The sequence below is a fragment of the Glossina fuscipes genome, unplaced genomic scaffold, assembly GCF_014805625.2.
Source record: "Glossina fuscipes isolate IAEA_lab_2018 unplaced genomic scaffold, Yale_Gfus_2 60, whole genome shotgun sequence".
In the NCBI taxonomy this organism is placed as follows: Eukaryota; Metazoa; Arthropoda; class Insecta; order Diptera; family Glossinidae; genus Glossina; species Glossina fuscipes.
Window position 1 is genome coordinate 4725343 of NW_023998432.1, and position 20580 is coordinate 4745922.

General features: G+C 34.6%; 2 protein-coding genes across 5 annotated transcripts in view; one reads left to right on the plus strand and one right to left on the minus strand.

Annotated features, from left to right (window-relative positions):
* LOC119637707 (cuticle protein 16.5) overlaps nucleotides 1–20580 on the minus strand; it is a 136644-nt gene that overhangs the window by 25694 nt on the left and 90370 nt on the right. The window lies entirely within an intron of this gene.
* LOC119637708 (frataxin homolog, mitochondrial-like) lies at nucleotides 11715–12037 on the plus strand. The gene has a single exon (XM_038033912.1). The coding sequence runs from the start codon at nucleotides 11766–11768 to the stop codon at nucleotides 11988–11990; it is 225 nt and encodes a 74-aa protein (XP_037889840.1). The 5' UTR covers nucleotides 11715–11765; the 3' UTR covers nucleotides 11991–12037.

The window sequence follows — 20580 nt, forward strand, 5'->3', positions numbered from 1 at the left end:
GTGTTCTCTTTATTGCGAAGTACCAACATAAGGTTTAGATAAATTCAATCTAGCAAATGAAGATATTACTCATGTCCGTGTTTAGTTATAACTTTTTATATAATTATCTCATTCCAGCTATTGAAATTTCAACGTAAATATCTTTATTAAATTTCACAAAATATGTAACACAAAGATGTGTGTCGATAAATATTGATCTAAATTATTCTAAATTATTTTTTTTTTCAATAATTTCATAAAGCGCAGAGACAATCTTCAATAAAGTATATAAATTCTTGGTTATTTTCAAATTTGGAACGCATTTAAAAACGTCCATCCATTCGTCTGTCCGTATGTCTATCTGCGCAACTATGTACTATTTGTGATAAATATTCTCCCGTTAGCGAAAATAAAGACATCGCATACAAATTTGCAAAACAGTTTGGAAGTGACTTGAACTTTTTAAAGGACACCCCTATAACGCCCGCAGGCCTATGGGGCAAAACTTTTACGTTGAAAGTAAACAAAAATCATCCTCGCCCACTCCATATTATAGAATACGAAAATTTAGATCTCTTATTTTTGTTGTCTTTTTTAGGAGCAAGCTATTTTGACAGAAAAAACTTACAAAATGTTTACCGGAGCTAGCATATGGACCCTATACCTAAAAAAAATCGACGGAATTTTTAAAATGTTTCCACCTCCCCACACGATGACTTTCACACCTTCATAGCATTTCGACCATTTGGGTACGAGTGACAGCTGCGTTAATGATGCTTGTTAATTAAATATTCCAGCTCTTCTCCATTGAAAACAAAAAGTCTCGGGTGCACGCTGATTTAAAACGAGATCGTACGATCACCGACTATGTTGAGCATCCCAGGGAGAAAAACTTCTGAAATTTTTTTCAATATTCGGGCATGAAAAAGGTATTTTCTAAATGGATATTTTTACTAACGATAGAAACGGTACACCGTCCTAATTATAAAATGGATTAATTATATCCTTTTCGAACCAAATTATGCTAATAAATGTAATAAAATTAGAAAAAAAAAAATTTTTTCCCGTCTTTGTTTCGCGTCTGCCTTAAAATTTTGTTTAGAAGAACAACTTTTGTTTCAAATTTCTTGGTATCACTTGCACCGGGCTAAGTTCAAACTTCAATAAAGTGAACGGATTACATAAAAGCAGATAATTTTAATTTCTGAAAGAAAATGTTGTTTTATAATTATCTCTTGAGTCCTTGTATTTTTACTTTTACCGAGCAATGAAAAAATTTACAAATCGGGTTTAAGAGTTCCGTCATAAGTAAACCAAATTTGAAATAATGATCTCGCTCCTCAGTACAGTTTGCGTGGTAATCTCGGACTCTTTCTCTTCTGGGATGTTATGTTGAATAATCGTATCTATCTTCTGATAAGAGTATGTCATCGGTTTCCATATCACAGCAATGTAAACTTTGAAGCTCACTTCTTTTGATGCACAGGGAGTATATTTTTTTAACGTAAACGGTTTATATGCGTACATGATACAATGTATGTGATGTACAGAGCGAAAAACAATCTACAAATTGAAATATTCGATTTACGATTTTCTTAATGTATCGCAGCCATGTTCCCGCGATGACTAAGAAAATACCGATATGATCGACATAGAAAGCAATGTAATAAGCATTTAATTTTCGGAATTCGCAAAAAAGAATCGTATACAAAATTGGAGCCAGAAAAGATCCTTGCAGAACACCTACAGGCCTGTATAGTAAATCGAACGATTCATCCAAAAGAAAAATGCAGAAATAGCTTTCAAGCAGAACTCTTCCGGTTAATTTAATTTCGAAAAGAGAAAGAAAATCAAAAAGAAATATCATTTCAGACTGTTCAATATCAATCAGACTGTTAGGCCAAACAGAATCGCAAGTTGTTCCAGCGTCAAAAGGTATTAAGCCAGTAGATTGCCTTGCCTTGAATCAGTGGTTAATATGCTGGTGCATAGGTACTAATTGATATGAACTACTATATTAAGTTCTAAAACCAAATCATTTGTTGGAACCAACGAATTTCTTGAGAATGTTTTTAATACTTTGTTTTTAATAACACTTTCAAAGGTCTTGCTCAAAAAGCTCTTATCATGGTTTGCCTGACTTCGAAATAGAAATAGATTTAGGCGATTCCCATATATTTACAAATTTTTGACCTTGACGCATGAGCTAATTATACAAGTAAAAATCAGATAACTTCACGGGAAATATTTTTAAAGCTATATTTTCTATGTCATTGAAACCCAGAGACGTGTTTCACGCATAAAATATTTATTCAGCTTATCACTTATTTACTCCTCCAAACAGAGAATTAATCATACGTTGCTTAGCAAGAGAGCGGAAGCTAACTTTAAAATTTCATTCATGATTAAAGACGCGTAATTAAGAGTGTTTAGTCAACTCCTGGCCGATACCTATTCCTCCTATAAAGTTATTATAACTTGATATGCTATCCGTTGGGCAATGAAGAATTCTTTAAGAAGATGTCAAAATTTTTGTAATCAGTAGTGGTGGTGGTTCATTACAAAATGTCGTTTTCTGAGCGCTTGGGCTTTCACAAAGAATTTAATCGGAAGGGAACTCATTTAAAACTTGTAAATCGGAAAAATAAACATCGCTTCATTAACCAAAACTAACGCAAAAACGATGACATAGATCTTCATAATATCAATATATTCCCCAAAGCGTTAGTTCTGATACAGCACCAATTCCGATGATAGGCATCTACGTCGCCAAATGTTTAAAACCTCCCATTTTGGTTTACAATGTTCTTTTTAAATTTGGTTTTGAGCTCATGTTATTAATATTACGAATATCCTGACCAGAATTTTTAATTATATCAGTTTTAACTGATCAAATTTCATAGAATTTCCGATCTTTTATGGATTAATACTGTAACTCCTCCAATCTAATTGATTCGTTCTGCTATTGCTTAAGTTTGAGTGACGTAGTTCGTAGAGGCACTTTAACCAAGTTTCAGAAAGCACACATATATCTATACTAATTTTTTATTTTGAGCAGTGCTATCAATTATTCAACATTTGATTACACATATGCAATAGCTTACTGCAAATGTTCTTACTTAGTTGTAGACATCTTAAGATTGTGAACAACTTAATGAAAAGCTGACTGATTTCATTTTCTGTAAGAAGCTGCACATTGAACGAAGACGACTTTTGATTAAGGTTACTCATCCATTACGTGAACGAAGACGTATTTAAAATTCTTCATCGCTTGCTTTATAAAGCAGGAAACATGAAATTATTTCGATCGATGGAAAAAGTGCGAATGAATCAACTTGAAAAACAGTTTCTCTGAAAACTTGCCCTTTGGGGAGAATTTCTGTACTTCATTCTTCATTTATTTATAGATAGAAAACAAAGTTTGATTTTGATCGCAATTTGTACAACCTACGATAAGATTATCGATGATTCAGCAGTCTTCTCAGTGCAAACGGCATGTTTCAGCTCTACATCACGGAAGCCATATCCAAACATTTGAAAATTTCGACATTTTACAGATTTCGAATGTACTCCCAGCGAACAACAGCGTGGAATAACGTCGTTACATTCTGAGCCAGAGTGCTTTAGCGCATTATATTTTTTTGAAAATGAACGATAAAAATAGTATCCTCCCAATAGTCCTACTCTTTAACAATCCTCTTACTTAAAGCACTTAAAGTCGATAGCAACGAGTTCAGTTTGATCTCGGTTGTAGCCTTTTGGAGACCACGAAGCCCAATTTTAAATATTTTATTACTTTTGCCGTCTTAACTAAAACGTTGGCACTTTATCTCTTTAAAAATGTTTATTATCGTGCTATGTATCTCTTGAAGATTGGTAAATACTTTGACATCGATTGAAATCTTTTTTAACAAGTGAAAAGTTCGATCAAAAGGTGTGATGAATCTGTTCCTACAGAGATACGAACATAGCAAATGTGCCTCCAGATATTTTGCAGAATTTCAGTAATTTTCCATGCGGTACTCGGCCTGAAAAGCACCAAAACGGTTTTCTGGCAAAGTTTCTAACTGAAGAAAACAGCAAATGTAGGTTTAAACTCGCATGAATTTGATCATTGATGCATCAATGATAATTTATTTGTTTTCCATCTGTACTTATATATTATTTTAATAATAAGATTATGACTAAGCGAACTAATATTTACAAAAATAATTTAAGTGTCAGCATTAAAAGCAAAACCATCAACCACGAACCGTCGCTGATGCGGGTATTTTCTGAAGTACCTATTATGTGCCAGTGGAATACTGGTTCCTATATGTACAATTCAACATTAGTAGTGTGCAGTATAATTTTCTTTTTTTTTTATTTTATAATTATTTTTATACCCGTCACGAGGGATACGGTGTATATTCACTTTGTCAAAACGTTTACAACGCCCAGAAGGAAGCATCAGAGACCCCAGAGATTATATATGTTCTTGATCAGCATCAAATTCTAAATCAATTTAAGCATGTCCGTCTGACCATATGTCCACCGTCTGGCCGTTTGTGTAATGTCTGTTATGACCATTCTCCCGGCCGCAAAAATGACGCAGTCAACTTCAAGGTCGATGGAAACATTGGGAGTTTCCGTGCGCAGGTTGGAATTGAAATTGGGCCAAATCGGTTGAAAACTCGATAAAGAAAAAGAATAAAAGTGGCTTTTTCCTCATTATTCATAAACTACATCAGGAAAATGTACAAAAATTTGAACGCATATTTTATGGGCGATGCTGCAACAGCTCTGCACAAAAATGAACAAAAATTAAGCATGCCTAGCCAATATTATAGCATACCAAAATTTAGTTTTTCTTTCTTTCGTTTTATAGCACGAAGAAACAAGCTTCAAAAACCCGATTAAGTATACAACACTTGAGTGCACCTAACCATGTCCGCCTGTTCGTCTGTTCATCGGTTTGTCTTTATAGTATTTATAGTAAACATCCTCCCATTAACGAAAATGAAGATATTGCCTACAAATTTGCAAAAGAATTTTAATTGACCTAAACTTTTCAAAGGACACGCTTAGAATGCCCACATGTCTCTACGATAAAAACTTTTATTTTGAAACTAGACAGTACAAATACTTAGTTTTTTCATTCCTGTGCCTTATTTAGGATAATGATGACGGGTACAAAAGATTCAGTCACCACCGAATACAATTTTCTTACTTGTTATTTTTTTTTTTCGTTCTTCGTTTACTTATCGTTTTCATTTAATTGGGTCATAATAGACACACTACGTAACATAAGAAGCTCTATAATATTTCTTTTTAAAAATGGATTTTGGAAATGAAAAAGTGTTCTGATCGCAAATTGCTATTTTCGGACAGAATTGATTGATTTCATCTCAGCAGCATCTTCACTGGATGCTTGTAATGGGATCCAATAAGTTTTTCTTTCATTAAATGAAGTTGCGAAGGTATTCAAAACCTTAGAACACGTAATGTTTTCACAGAGACGCGAACTTTTCCGTTTTAAAATTTTATATTTTGGGTTACTCTTTTTTCTTTTACTTGTTTATTTATTTTACAAGTCAGCCATTTGCGCAGAAAGGTTTAAAGTTATTTTCTTTGTAGCGTCAGTGCAAACTAATAATATCTAATAGTCTAATAAAAATCTAATAAAATAATACTAGTAATGACAGCAGCAAACTTATAGTAATTTATATTGTACATTCATACATACTCGATATCTGTTGATGCGGTTACTTAACAGGAAACTAGTATATTTCACCTCATAATGAGGAGATTATTAACAATTTATTTAGTATATAAAGTCAGAAAAGAAGAAGAAATGATAATAATACAAGCAACGTAAAACGACTTAAAAAGTTCATATAGATCAGTAAGCTAATTGGGAGTATTAAAATAGTGCGTAGTATTAAAATTAACTTTGCTAAGTAAACCAGGTGATGAAGCATCATCATTAATTAAATTAACCACAAAGTCGAGAGATTATTGAATTTCAGATAATTAACACATGGAGATGGATTACAAATTGGGCCCCATCCTAATCCTTGTAATGCAAATATGAAAACCTTTTTTCGTACAGACTTTAGTAGATCAATATCATATTCATAGCTTGGAGAACGCACTATTGACGCATATTCTAGAAAGGGCCTAATCGACGCAATGAATACACTTCTTTTAATGAAACCCAGAATAAATTTAAATTGAATATATACGGCGATTGAAGAGTTTGAGGATAAATAAATATACCCAAATCTCTAAAATACGCAATATCCTTGATTATCTATCTACGTCTATTGTATGTGGTCTTTGTAGGCGAACTTCTACGAAATAAATATTTTGTACTTTTATTTAGATTAAGAGACATCTGATTTACGCGTTAATTACTCGCTTGAACAATCACTTTAAATGACTTTCTTTACAATGTTTACAACATGTTATGTTGTCGACCCTTCTGTATATTGTTGAAACAAAATTAATATCTTCCAAAAAAATTTTATATAGGTGTCATGATTAGGTTTGACTTGAAACTTCTTCTTTCAGGTTATATATTACATGCGATTAATAGGCATAACCGCAGCATCATGTTAAACGAACTTTATTGTACTTGAGAAGTTAAATTTTCAAGAATTATAACGAGACTCTGAGTTAAATTGCTTAATATTAAGTTATAGTTACCTACTATAATTCAAAGCATGATCAAAGTTAACAGTGTTTTTCCTCAAGTAACATACTAAGAGCTTAAATGCTGTTAACGAATAAATTTCAATTATATAACTGCAAGTAAACCTTCCGACAGTCGTTTTAGGAATTTGCTTTAGTTTTTACGCTCCCCCCATCAAATTATATTTTCATTTAACGTGTTTTTCCACTTTTACTAAAACAAAAAACAAACAAATCCTTTCAAAAACCCATTTACTTCAACGGTAATGTACCACTGCGTCAAGCCTATAATAGTTTTTTTGCTGACAAACATTTGTTGCAGCATTGGAATGGATTAGGCTTATTTATATGCTATTACATACCAATGCAAACATGTATTTAGCAAAATTTATAAGTGTTTATAGTCCGACAGGCCTATAAAATTAAGTTCATCGAAAGAAAAAAGCCCTGGTTGCTATTATAGTTTGTTGTGTCTTGTTACATAGCTTCGTTTACGTTATTGACTCTACATTCGAATAATAATTGATTGGTTAAGCATTTAACAACTCATTAGCCAGTTAGAAAGAGCAGATATATTCATTTCAACAGTACGAACGTAACATGTGCAATAAAACTGAAAAGAATTCACTGTAAATAAAAAATTATAGCAAACACCCGTTACAACCTCGGCTGAAAACATAACATCTTACACAAAATTCTGAGCAGAAAGATAAAATCGCTATTAGACGACCTGTAATTTTCTTAAGCAGCATCAAGGTGTGTTACTTCCAAAACTATATAAGAAAGTGAACATTATTTCAAAGTAAGAATTCCTTCAATAGGTTTCTCTTTCTGTTCAAATTGTTGCTGTATAAAAGCCACACTTTACGTCAGTCGTCCATATAAATCGCAATACATTCATTATTTAAGACATATAAATATAATATTTTATGGGATAATATAAAATGAACGCATTCCTATAAAATGTATATATTATTGGCTGATTTGATTCATCTGTCCTTTTACCCTAATCTTCTCTGTTGTTGGCATCCGCACGGGCTTAAAGCTGAATTAAGAGAAGAAAACCTTATTCGTGCAGTCCGTATTAAATAAACAAATATAGAAAAGGAAATTTACTTATACAATGTTAACTTCATACTCAACACAAAGGCGAAAACATATTTAAAGTTATCGTCAGATATGTCTACCTGGGAATACCTTCCCATTAAATTAGTAAATTTTGCGTATAACAATTCTTACATGTTTAAGATAAAATAAAATAAAAACTACTGTATTAAATATAAATATATTAAAAATAAATCGAAATGGCCATAAAGGAGGGGAATAGTTTTTTTTTATTATTTAATTATTAACTTTTTATAATACAACACATATAGTGAAATATTTTTCAACAAACAAAAAGTAGAGTGTGTGGAGAAAGAGGTTACAAATTCGCTTTGTGAAATAGATTGCCAAGAAGATAATGTCAAGAAAGCATACCACTTAAATCTATTGAAAGCGCTCCTTATTCTATACTATACGGTTTGTGCAGTCCACAATCCCCAGTTAACAAAACATAGAAGGATCTATGTAGAATTCTAAACACTTAATGTACTTTACCTAAAACCATTTATCTAGAAACGATAAACTTTCATAATGCGACAAAAAAGTTAGCATTGTGTTGTAAACTTGAAGAGCACTTAAAGGCGTTTATGAAAAACAGATTCATAGTAGGCCGATATATCTTAATAAATATCGGAAGGACAAGGAGAAAACCAATCAGAAGAAACCAAACAAGTAAGCCGTAATGAAACAAATTGCAAGTTAATGCTATATCTATGATAAGATAGGCTTCTAGAGCGAGTAGATAACTCAGATAGGGGTACATCTTGGTACCACTTTGGAAAGAAAATGGAGACATTCGCGTATGTGGGGACTATAAAGTCACCGTCAATAAACATTTGGTGGACTTCAATTATTCGCTGCCACGTATTGCTGAGATATTACCATCCTTAGGAGACGGTACAATCTTTACCAAACTTGATCTACGTAATGCATACAATCAACTTAATTTAGATGATAAACCTCAATTGCTTCGCGCTTAGAGAATACAGCGCCTAACAGTAAAACGCCTACCGTTTGGTGTTAAAAACGCGGCAATCATATTTCAAGAAACAATGAAAAATTTGCTACGTAATATTTCCAATGTTCTTGTTAATCGGGATGATATAATAATTGGCGGAAAGGAAATCAATAAAAGTGGTTTTACAAAAGTGACAGATTAGTCGTCTTAAATTTAATGAAAAAAAATGCTGATTATTTCAATCTGAAATGTCATACCTAGGGTTTACTATTGACCATAATGAATTGAAAAACCTTATCGATCATGTTGCAACCACGACAAACGCATGTATTCCAAAAGGTATATCAGAATTAAGAGCTTTCGCCCCATTTTCGAGATTCCATAAAATAATCGTTCACTATCAAAACTAAGTCGACTCGAACTCTTCCTCTGTTTGCCATTGAAATGGACTTTCTCTTATTTGTAAACCCTTACATAACCAACGACGTTACTGCCAGCAGCATAGCGCAATATACTGCTCGTGACCATCGGTAGCATTCATGGAGCAATTTCTTTCCTGAATTCGATCGCTAGCCGTCTCTTTTTGCCGGTAACATGTGTCATAAGAGAGTTTCAAACGTGGGCATTTCCCCAAACCTCGAACGAAGTTCACTGCTCTCTTGTTCGAAGTGGACACAGTGAAGTATAAAAACACACGTTGAGCGGCCTTTTGAAACAATAAACGTCGTTATATACCCGCAAGATGTAATCTTCTGGCGAGCGTTTTGATCTGTTGCCAACTTTTCAGTAGGCCAAGCCCCACTTCCGTTCCATCTACGAGCATAAGCAGCTAAGTTTGCTTCAAATGATTGCTTTTTTAAACTCTTGTCGCTCGCTCTTGTACTCTAGTTGGAGGATCAAGCACTCAACGTTATTTAAAGCCTAAAGCCCTCCGTGGTCGTTACAACTTCGTTTTATTAATGCTATCAACCGAATATACTTTACCATGCGTACAAATACTAATTACTCTCTTGCCATTATTCCTGACTTTTTCGTTTTAACCTCAGCGATAAATCAGTACGACTTCAAAATCGTTTTGATTCCCACTGTAAAACTTCTCCACTTAGGAGGCCGTTTTATATTGAAAATATCTTTATTTGTTTTCTACGTGTATTGCAGTGCCGAATAACAGCCTTGCCCAGCTTGGTTTTTATCCAGCATTCATTTATCTTATAGGGCTCGCTCAGGACTGCTACATTTGCTGTTAACTTTCTTTTGGTTTGCTCTTGTAGCTCTTGTGAATCTCTACAATAATTTAAGTTAAATTGGCGCATCACAATTTATTGTGCACATTGAGGCAAGTTTTTCCTCCAAGCAGATGCTTACATGGATTATTTCAGTTCTCGCATATGAAGCAGTTCGATCCGTTTATATCGTTTTTAGCAAAACGCCCTTCTTCGTTTCCGTTAAAACATCACTTTTTTCTGTCTATGCATTTCGCACATTGCTTGGCAATGTGGCCATGGTCTACGCATTTAAAACGTTTCAATTCCATGTCAATCTTTCTAATTCGGCAGACAATTCAAGTAATTTTAATCTTGCATTTGTCTATTAAGAATTTATACGGCGGCAGAGATCGCAGTTTGCGTATCAGCGCACGCCCTTCTAAGCCACTTAATGTTAAAAAAGTGATCGGCTCTTTGCAATTAAAGGGCTTCTATAATATCCCCCGGCGGTTAATATCTAGTGTGGCTTCATTCGATAGTACTTCAATCTTTGTTTCTTGGCCTAATACGCGTTCCTTCTTTTCCTTATATCTACCGTGGTTGCATCGTGGTTTTTGCGCAACTCTAAGAGTATTTCATCGTTTCCTATCTTCTGGATCTTTTCACATTATTACCGAGTTGTTTCGAGTTGTAATCGCATTTGACTTTTTTCAGTTGCTTTCTTTTTATGTAGCAGTAACAAAATGCCAGGCCACCTCCGTGTCTGGTGCTTTCAAGGTTACCCGTATTTCCAATGAATCGGTATTTTTTGCTTTGTTTTTGTTGTTTACGTAGGCACTGTCATCATTTGTGTTGTTGTTGGTTCGTGATTCTAGGTGTAGCGATATCTCCGTTGCTACGCTCATTGTTGCCGTTGTTACTGATTTTTCTTTATTTTAAGCTTTACGTTTTGTTATTTGTTTGCTGGTGTGTACTAGTGTGCATATATGTACCAATAGTTTTGCTGTCTATGTGTTTGTGGATATAAATCTGGTTAACGACTATGGATTTTATTGCAATTTCGAATTAATCTATAATACGTTATTTGCGATTTACACATCGGCGATTTCAAAGGGAATGTCCCTATATTACCCTAAATAGGCGATAGCTCTTACACTTATTCAAGCAAACTGTAGCTGTGCCCAGCTTCTCCTGCCTTTCGCTTTTCTTCTTTATTTTCAAAAGCGACACTCACTAACCCCAGCAGATTGGAAAGCACACATGTGAAAAAATAAAGAACTGATAAATATTCCGTCTTTTGTGCATTTCGATGCCTTTTGTGCTCCACGAACAGTTGATCCAACAACTGCTAAGCTCTTCGAAGTTCTTCGAGAGTTTGAACCGAGCGTTCGTGCAATAAGCCTTACAATTTATTGTCTTCGAACTTTTGTAGTCCTCCAGACCGTTTTTTGTCATTGACATCAGAATCGCCACTTTTAAACCATTGAAATCATTTGGATAATATTTAGATCTCCATAGGCTTCTAAAAGTGCTTGATGGGCTTCATCATCACATTTCTTCAAATCAAACAACGATAGTAACGAGTGTCGAAAATGCAATTTTGATCTTTGCAAGATCAGCGTCTGTATACCCCGAATAACTCAATAATACTAAAAGCAACTCTGTCATTTTATATAGAGAAAGGTCACCGAATTTAACCGTTGTGTATGTTGATAATTGGCATTACTTTATCATCTCCAACAATAGATGTTGCTGGTCAAATTACATGCAAGCATCTATTACAAATTTACTGGGCAGTGACATAGCTTATAGTGTAATGAGTTAAGAAAAATTTCAAAGTTCATCGAATGGTATCTCTTTTACAGGATGGTGTGTTAACTGTTAACTTAGGTCCTAAACACGGCGTCTATGTTATCAATCGTCAGACGCCTAACAGACAAATTTGGTTAAGTTTACCCTTCAGCGGACCAAAGCGCTACGAGTTTGTAGGTCCTAAAACCGGCGAAAAGGGTGAATGGCTTTATCGTCACGATGATGAGACTTTGCACGACTCATTGCAACAGGAGCTATAGCCTATATTCAAAGATCAAAAGTTAGATCTTTCTGAATTACCTTACAGCAGTTGAACATAATACGAAAAATGAAAATAAGTTACTAAAAACTAAGTTTGCGAAGTTGGAAAACGTTTTATTAACTCTTGCAATAATTGATTTTGTATTTCAATGGCACGCTTTTGAATTTTAAAATTTTCTTGTAATATTTTCATATGTTCCAGGTGGCACCTTTCTTGTTGAGCATTGTATTGATCCAAAGTAAGATTCGAGATTAACGTTTCAGCTTTGTCAGCTTTCTCATTTTATTTTCCTTGGGGTATCCGCCTGAGTGGCCGAGTAGGCAAGAGTCTCAACTAGCAACTCAATGGTCGCGAGATCAAATCTCAAGTGCGTTCGAGTTTTTAATAAAGCCGAAAGCCTTAGATGCTAGTGCTTTAAGACTTTAGTCTTAGAATTTATTCTCTGGCTAAATTAATAATAATAATAACAATAGCAATATTACAAATGATTTGCATGAATTTATGTTTATAATGGCTCAATTACGATTCAACTGTCTTAACTTAACTGTCTTTGCCTTCCGCAAATATCCTACTTATATAATTCATGGCGAGACGCTTGTGTTATTCGCTTATTCTGCTAAATTTTCTGCTACTCCTTGTTAATCTTGTCGATAATTGTCAGCTGTATGAAGCAGGTAAAGCCTTACAAATGTGTATTTGGTTTTGCATTTCCCGGCACACAAACAGCAATTCTATCGATTCCGACAAAAAATGCCAGGATATTACTGGAAGTTTGCAAAATTAAAATTGGCTGGGTTTATTAAAATTTCGTGCCCACTCACTTGCTTGTTGAGGCTGCTTTATGAACGTGCGGGACATTATAATGGGATATCGGTAATGAAATCAGCTAAACCTCAATCATTGCGGGACATTATGGGAGTTGTTTACCAAAAGCGCTAGAGATTGATATTACAATCGTAAACAAACCATATTACGTAAAAGAGGACGCAAACTAGATACAGAAAACGTCGAGCAAGGCTAGAATTTGGCAAGATAGTCAATAATCCATAAGCATGCGATTTATCTCGATAGGCGATGAAGTTCTCTGCGCAAAATTCGTTGGATATATTGGAACAACGATTCACAGCCTCTCCATGTATGGGGGAAATAACATTCCACTATTATTGGCGCCAGACGCAGCACACTCTTAGTAGTTATGGTCGTAGTTCGACTATAGATGAGACGTTGAAAATTTTGCTTCGACAAAACGAAATGAAACGTGAAATTTCAGGTAATTTATGTACATTCAGTGACCACCTAACCATAAGTTATGAATTACAATCCAACAAAAAGTGCAAGAGGCTTATACACCTTTAAAAGAGGCTCAGTTGTGGGTCCAGTACGCTTCATAAAGGACTACTACAGTAGAAAACTTACTGCAATAGAAACTTATATTGATTATTAGCCGAAGTATAAACAGAAAAAGGTGACTCAAAGAAAGAAAAAATGCACTCTTGAAACTGCCGGGAAAGAAAAACGGTGATCGTTAAGGACTGGTTTATAACGTAGCAATGAAATCAGCATACCTCTTCAAACTTGGAAAAAAATATAGTTGACACGCTGTTCTCGTAAGAAGATGAGTTCCAAGATGAGGGAGTAATGGGTACCACAAAACAGATTCGCGATAACAACGCGCTGGCCCCAGCAACCAGGGCGAACTTTCCATTATATGTGGAACCATAAAAAACAAACTCTGCTGTCAAACCCGAGTGGGCCAGGTGGTCATCCATCACATACCTATTTGCCTGTGCGATGTAGTGTGAACAGCCTAGGAAAGGATAACTTACGAATGACTCTAAAGGTGGGAATTAAAAATACTGTCTTTCAGCGACAATGGATGTGAAAAACCACTCTAAATGCGGCTGTAATGAACTGCCTTGCTACGATTTGTTTTACTAATAACTCTCCTCCCCTGCAACTGCAACTATCACTGTTGAAGCATTACGTGGGTCCTTTTCTAGAACAAGTAAACTGAGAGAAACTGCGAAACTTTGTCTCCAAATCAAAAAATGAACCGTGACGTTCCGTGAGCACGCCTGCGGAGATGGTTTTCTTATCTTTTCCTTCGTTCGTATTCTAGTACGCAAATAATAAGGTCAACCGCACTATCCTGAATTTTTTTGAGCCTGCCAGCAACTATTGTGATCATATAGGCTACGAAATTTTGGAATGAAAGAAGCAAAATACACTATCTAAACTGTATCGAAAGTCTCATAGTTTTTGTTTTTAAACTGATAATTGTTTTGGGACAGACTGGCTAGAGAGCAGTGAGTCGTATTTCAGCTATAAATACCCCGTTCCATATAACTGCAGCAGTTTAACAGCGCCGAGTATGATATTATTTGATTCACAATGTGGCCATCTACTTCATCGATAGGAAACTTATGTGCGCATTGGACAGATGATATAAATCTCATTAGTGGAAGGGTACCGAGACTGTGAAAAGTCATGTACGATAATATCACGCGTCTTCTAGGCTTACAGAAAATTAATATTATGGTATATGCAGATAATATCTGCGCAGTCCTGGTAAAATTAAGGTGGAACCTCACATTGCTATGGTAGTAATTGGTAGCAGGTCTTCTCTGCTTCTCAGTCATTGTGAAAGTTCTTTAAAGATTACTTTTGGAACTCAACTAAGAATGTAGATTACATATTTCAAATTTGTCTTTCAAATTTTCCAACTCCGATGAAGAATTGTTGCAATAGACAGAACCAAAATGAGGAAATTGAGTTACCATAGTGAGGATATCAATATTCAGTATCACATTCTGAAAACAGGTTTCTGCTAGGAAAGACTTGCAAAACTAATTTTTTATAAAATAAGTAAAGCACGGAACAAAAGAACTAGAGAACACAAGAGAAAAAAACATTAAGAATCCCAATTCACTGCAAAACTTTTCAATTGTTTTGGTCTGGCTACATGGCATTCTTCCTGTGTGTGTGTGTATCCAATGCATGACAACAACATGTCGTAGCATATATCGCGTCTAAATCTTTACCGTAAGGAAACTTACTTTTTCATTATGAATTCATACTATTTTAATGCAGTACACCATAGTCAATTTTTATGAAAGAAACATATTTTTTATCGACTTGATAGGTGTTTTCCATCTTCTTCTATTTATGGAAAATGTGTTACTATCTGAAAGAAATTTTCGTGTTGAAATTGCTGCTTTCTAACTTTTCTAATACGTTAACTGACTTATTTAGAAAGTGTTTATGTTCATTTAAACAACCTTTCAAACAAAAATGCGTGTAGATTCATCAAAATGGTTGTTGAATGCACATGAGGCCCAAAGCGGTTTATAAACTTCCAGTGGTTCCGCCAACACACTAAAAATTAGGGATGAAATTTTTAGTGTTGATTATGAAATTCACTACTGAATAACACATTATGTTGCCGTTTTCTTCGTCATTTCGTAACGCGTAAACTCTAAAACCTACGATTGTGTCTTTCGCAATTTCTAGTACAAAATCTGCAAAAGGACATTCGAACTGGAATGGACAATCGTAGACGGCGTGTACGCTTTGAATAAAAAACTTAAGCTCATCTTAAAAATATTTTTTCTGGGCTAACAACACTGAAAATTTACACTTTGTATACATGCTTGTTGTAAATAAAAACAGAACTTTAATAGAAACAAGCTCCAGTAGAAAAACTGCAGAAATTGCAGAGACAAAGCCATTGGCCCAGTTTTTATCTTGTGAATACCAAGTAATTAGAGAGTGCGCTTCGCATCGTTGTGTGAATCTATCGATTATTGTTAATGTACAACGGTTATCATTGGATTGCGAAAGCCGACCAACAATGTTTTGAAATCTGCCTTTAATTGCTCCAATTTTGCGTACCAGTATTTTCCTGTATTATGGGATTTTCGATTTTCGTTTGGAATGAACAAGCTGAGTTAACTTTTTTTCTTATGCCTGGCCAAAAATACCTATCAGTTATTAATTTCTTCCCACTCTGGATTCCGGACGTGAAATATCACGCAACTTACCGAATATCGCTCTTCTTAGACTCTCCAGGACAATATATTTTTGTGCTTTCCCGGATACCTTATAGCATATTTCGGACTTTATCGACCGTATTTTTATTTGTTTCAGATTGAATTCTCTTCTTATTAGCTGCGTCAGATCTGTGTCATTTTGTTACTCTTTGTGCAATGTTTTAAAACACAAATTGATAAAAAATTGTCTGGAAACTCTACTTCGGTCAACTGCTTTAAGTTTTTAGGATAGTGAATTTTTCTAGTTATTTATTTCCATTCCTTATTCCTGTTTTTTTCTGTTTTGTGGTTGAACTCTGATAGTTGCCCATAAACGTGTCACAAAGCCATACTTCCTCTTTTTAGCTTGCTTGGTTGTGTTGTGGTGGTCCTAGTTCACAATATTCGAATGCATTGCTATTTGCAAGAAGGAGGGAGAAAGACAAAATGTGTCAAGATTCACAAGTGTGATTGTCCCAAGATTTCACAAGAGAGGTATGCGATGTTAATTGAGAATTCGATCCTCTCCTTTAGCTGCTCAGCCTGTTTGAACTTTTCGCGCGGGACATTCCTAACGCAGCATCTTGAGCAGTCTGTCGACCAAATCACAGGAAAATTTAACATAAGAATTCAAAACCATAAACGAAAGGATTAAGTATGCAAAAATTAAACTCGAGGAGAAGATAATTTCACGCATTAACGACTTAGAAGCGACTTACAAACAGTGATGCCGCTGTGCCTTCGTACCGTTTTTACTCGTTCCTAAACTGGTACAATCAGGTCTAATTTTTTCCAATATCTATTTTGTTCCTCTTATTATAACTCATCCTTTTTTGTTAAATTTATTGTGGTCAGTTTCCTTATGTACTAGATTATAGCATTATTATTTTCGTGAACACATACGGAATTATATCTTGATAAATTTAAGTAAGTTAATCTGATTTAGTGGCTTTCTTGTAATTATCTTTTCGTTACACAGCTTATATTGTTGCACTGAATATTTGTAATAACAATGTTGCTATATTGTAACTCAGATTTTAATGCCGCTAGCCTCGAATCTTCGATCAATTGTCAGCAAAATTCTTGTCAGAGTATTAGTACTTCTAACAGATCCACGAAATTGGATAAGCTTGGTTATCTTCTTGAGGGTAATATTATTGATATTGTTAAAAAACTACGTTTCTGACGCCGCCGCAGATTTACCAGGATATCATTTACTTCGAAATGACCGACCAATGGCCAGAGTGGGGGAGTGTCTTATATATCCTGTCCTAACTGTACTATAGGGTAGTTTTTCGAGTTATGGAGGGATATCTGCGAATCTGTTTTCGTTGAACTAGGTTTCCAAAATAATAAATTTGTGATTAGTGTTGTCTAACTAATCAGAGGAGATACGTCCGCTTTCGAAAGAATGAATAGTGACCTGCTTGCCGTGTACCCCATTATTGTAATAACTGGATATTTTAATTGCGGTTTATTTCGCCTGGGTAAAACCTTTAACGTACGAGCCTTCGCGAATGATCTCCGTAGCAGGCATAATTGTTTACCAACTCATTTTAATTTTCAGCCAAGATCCCTCAGAGACAGGGACTATAAAGACTATCTTCACTCCCTTAATGACCGCCGAGGGTGATATATGTCATGAGAAAGGAAATGAATCTAGGATATGCTAACTTCTTCCAAAATGCTAACTCTAAGCAAATGCGGCACATGTTGCATAATAAACGTGTATTTGGAAATGATAGAGATGACCTAACGAAACAGATATAGGCGATATTAATGATTTTTCCACGCAAAATCAAGTATCCGCAATTCGCCAGCATTTTGCAATAATTATACACATTCTATATGGTGGTGTTCGAAAATTGAATTCTACCTCAGTTGGATTTAATGGACTGTCTACCAACCTTGTTAACTTGGCCTTTCTGTACATATCTAACCATCTATTACAGATCGTGAATACGGGACTAATTACCTCCAAATTTCTTAAGGAATGGAAAGTAACTCGAATAGGAACCATTCCTAAACAGGGCTCCTCTTTTGCACATCGGCCGATTAACATTCTATCCTTCATCTTCAAAGTTAAGTAGCATATCATGAAGGAACGACTTGATTCATTCTTGAATAAAAATAATCCCCTGAATATGCCCAGTTCGGCTTTCGACCTAAAAGTAAAACCTCGAAACTTGTAATCTTCACCACAGAGTCCATTAGAAATAACATCAATATAACCAAAGCACTTGCCAGAGTTGCATACACCAAACTTATTAACAAATTGTATGATGAATTCAACTTTCTTCGGAGAGTTTATAAGCTTATATAATTGTAAACGGATCGTTTCTGTGAATATGGATTTGGTCCAATACACCTCCAGAAGCTATGTTTGTCGCGTCAACCGTAACACTTAACTTTGCTTCGTGATTAAAATAAGTAAATAAAACACTTCAAAAAAAACCCTGCTTGATCTCTTCAAATGCTTTTGTTGCCGTGTCATTCGACTGACGATTTTGTTCTTTCTTTTTATTTGCATCGTTTATGATATTGCTATAATTTTTTTCTCAGAATCTCTTCCGGATACGATGTGTTTTAGAAAGTATCTATGCTACTTGTCTCAAAAATGGATTTATTTGCCTTCATCTCTGAACTTCTCCAATCTTGCAAACACGACTTTCTAGATCCAAGAGGCAAAAGTTCTTTATTCCTCATTATTAAATTAAATCGCTAACATAAGGATTTGGGTATTTATCTTAAACTGCTATTGCATATAGACCTCTGTAATCGCCGTAATGGCGTGAACCATTGTCATGCTTCTTGACTACAATATGTTGAGGATGTTGACAAACGAGAAGGTCTCCAAATACCCGACTTCATCAAAAATTTAAAATCTACTTTTGGGTTATGATTGTGGACGTTTGAACTTGAAAAATTGAAGTGGCCATTTTGTAACCAATCTACGGAAAATGTTGTACTTGCCTTGGACTCGAATGGTCACCGGGGCTTAAACAGTTAGGTTTTTTTATTAAACTTGAAGATTCTTTAAGTAACCGGATTTTCTATTCTAAAAAGTTTTGATGAGAGACTATTACATTGAACATTAAGTGTGTTTACGGACAAGCTTGTTAATTGGCCAAAAAATTTTTTCTGTTTAATGTCATCCATTAATCTGAATCCCCCTAAAAAGGCCGGTCCAATAATAAGTTAATTGTAATCATAACAAATATGAAAGAGAGAGCATTACGTAGACCAAGATTGACATTAACCCATTTTATAAGTATGTTCTAATCGTTGACTATTACTTGCAACTAGAATAATATCGGATGGCTCCTTGTTATAAAATGCCCTGTTCGCTGGAAGTAGAGAAACTTCCGCGTCCTTATGAACTAAAAATGTGGTCGGATTGTTTTTATCGTAGATGAAGATATGGCGTAAATTGACAGCAACAATCCTATTGTTCGTTGTCGCTACAATGGGTTCTGTCAGTTTGGCATGTATAACGCAATGTCAATGAAGCATTTCTTGTGGTTTGTGGGTTATTTGCACTTTTCTTTTAATTGCATTTATCTGCTCCGCTTAACTGTGTACATGTGATGTAAACACAACGTTCGTGTACACATACACACATATTTATGTATATCACATATACATATAGACATATATATGTGTGTATAAAAATATAAACCAGATACAAAACATTTATTATTCCAATTTTTCTTCGCTATACATATGAAAAATTCGTCTGTCTTAAATTCTTATTTTTGGGACAATTTTTTTTTATACCTGAGAAATAAATTTTCGTATTTATATCAATCGCCAGAATCCTGCAAATATCTCTAAGCAATGAGAAAATTTTATTATGCACTTTTTCCACAATTTTTACGTGCCCCAAAAACTAGCTACCCTCTGTTTCTTTCTTTTTTCTCCTCATATTAAGCATCAATCACCTCCCATACGTGAGATTAACAACCCGATCTTCTGCAAAGTTGTATTTGTAGCAAATCTTACAAAAAACTTAAAACCGATATTGTAAAGGGCAGTTCTTCTCTCTTGTTTGAAATTCCACACCTTTTTACACTTCTTGGCTTTGCTTCCAAAACGGTAATTGTAAGGATCTCGGGATTGTCTATAATTTAGATATTCCCTATTATCCGTTCGTTTTTTAATCGCGCCTATCCCGATATGTAGTTTATGAGATATCTCGCACAGTTTTGTTACAATTGTTATGAGATAGTGTAATATTTGTGGAGTGTTGTTGTTGTATGTGTTTTTTTTTTTTGTTTCTATTTTGATACGCGTTGTATGTGTTTGAACGTGCATGAGGGAGGGTGTTTACTACGTTTTCGAAGGGGAAAGCTTTCAATTTTTTTTTTTTAATATATTATTAAATATTGCAATTTTTTATACAATATAATTAATTAATATTTTGCTTAGCAAAATTTTTGAGTTTTTTTTTATTTTAGAAATTTGTTTGAAAGCTTGGAATTGTCTTCTTTTTTCCTTCTCTTTTTCTCTACTCTTTTTTTTTTCTCTCAAACTTACCGTCGTTATTGACAATGCTAAAAC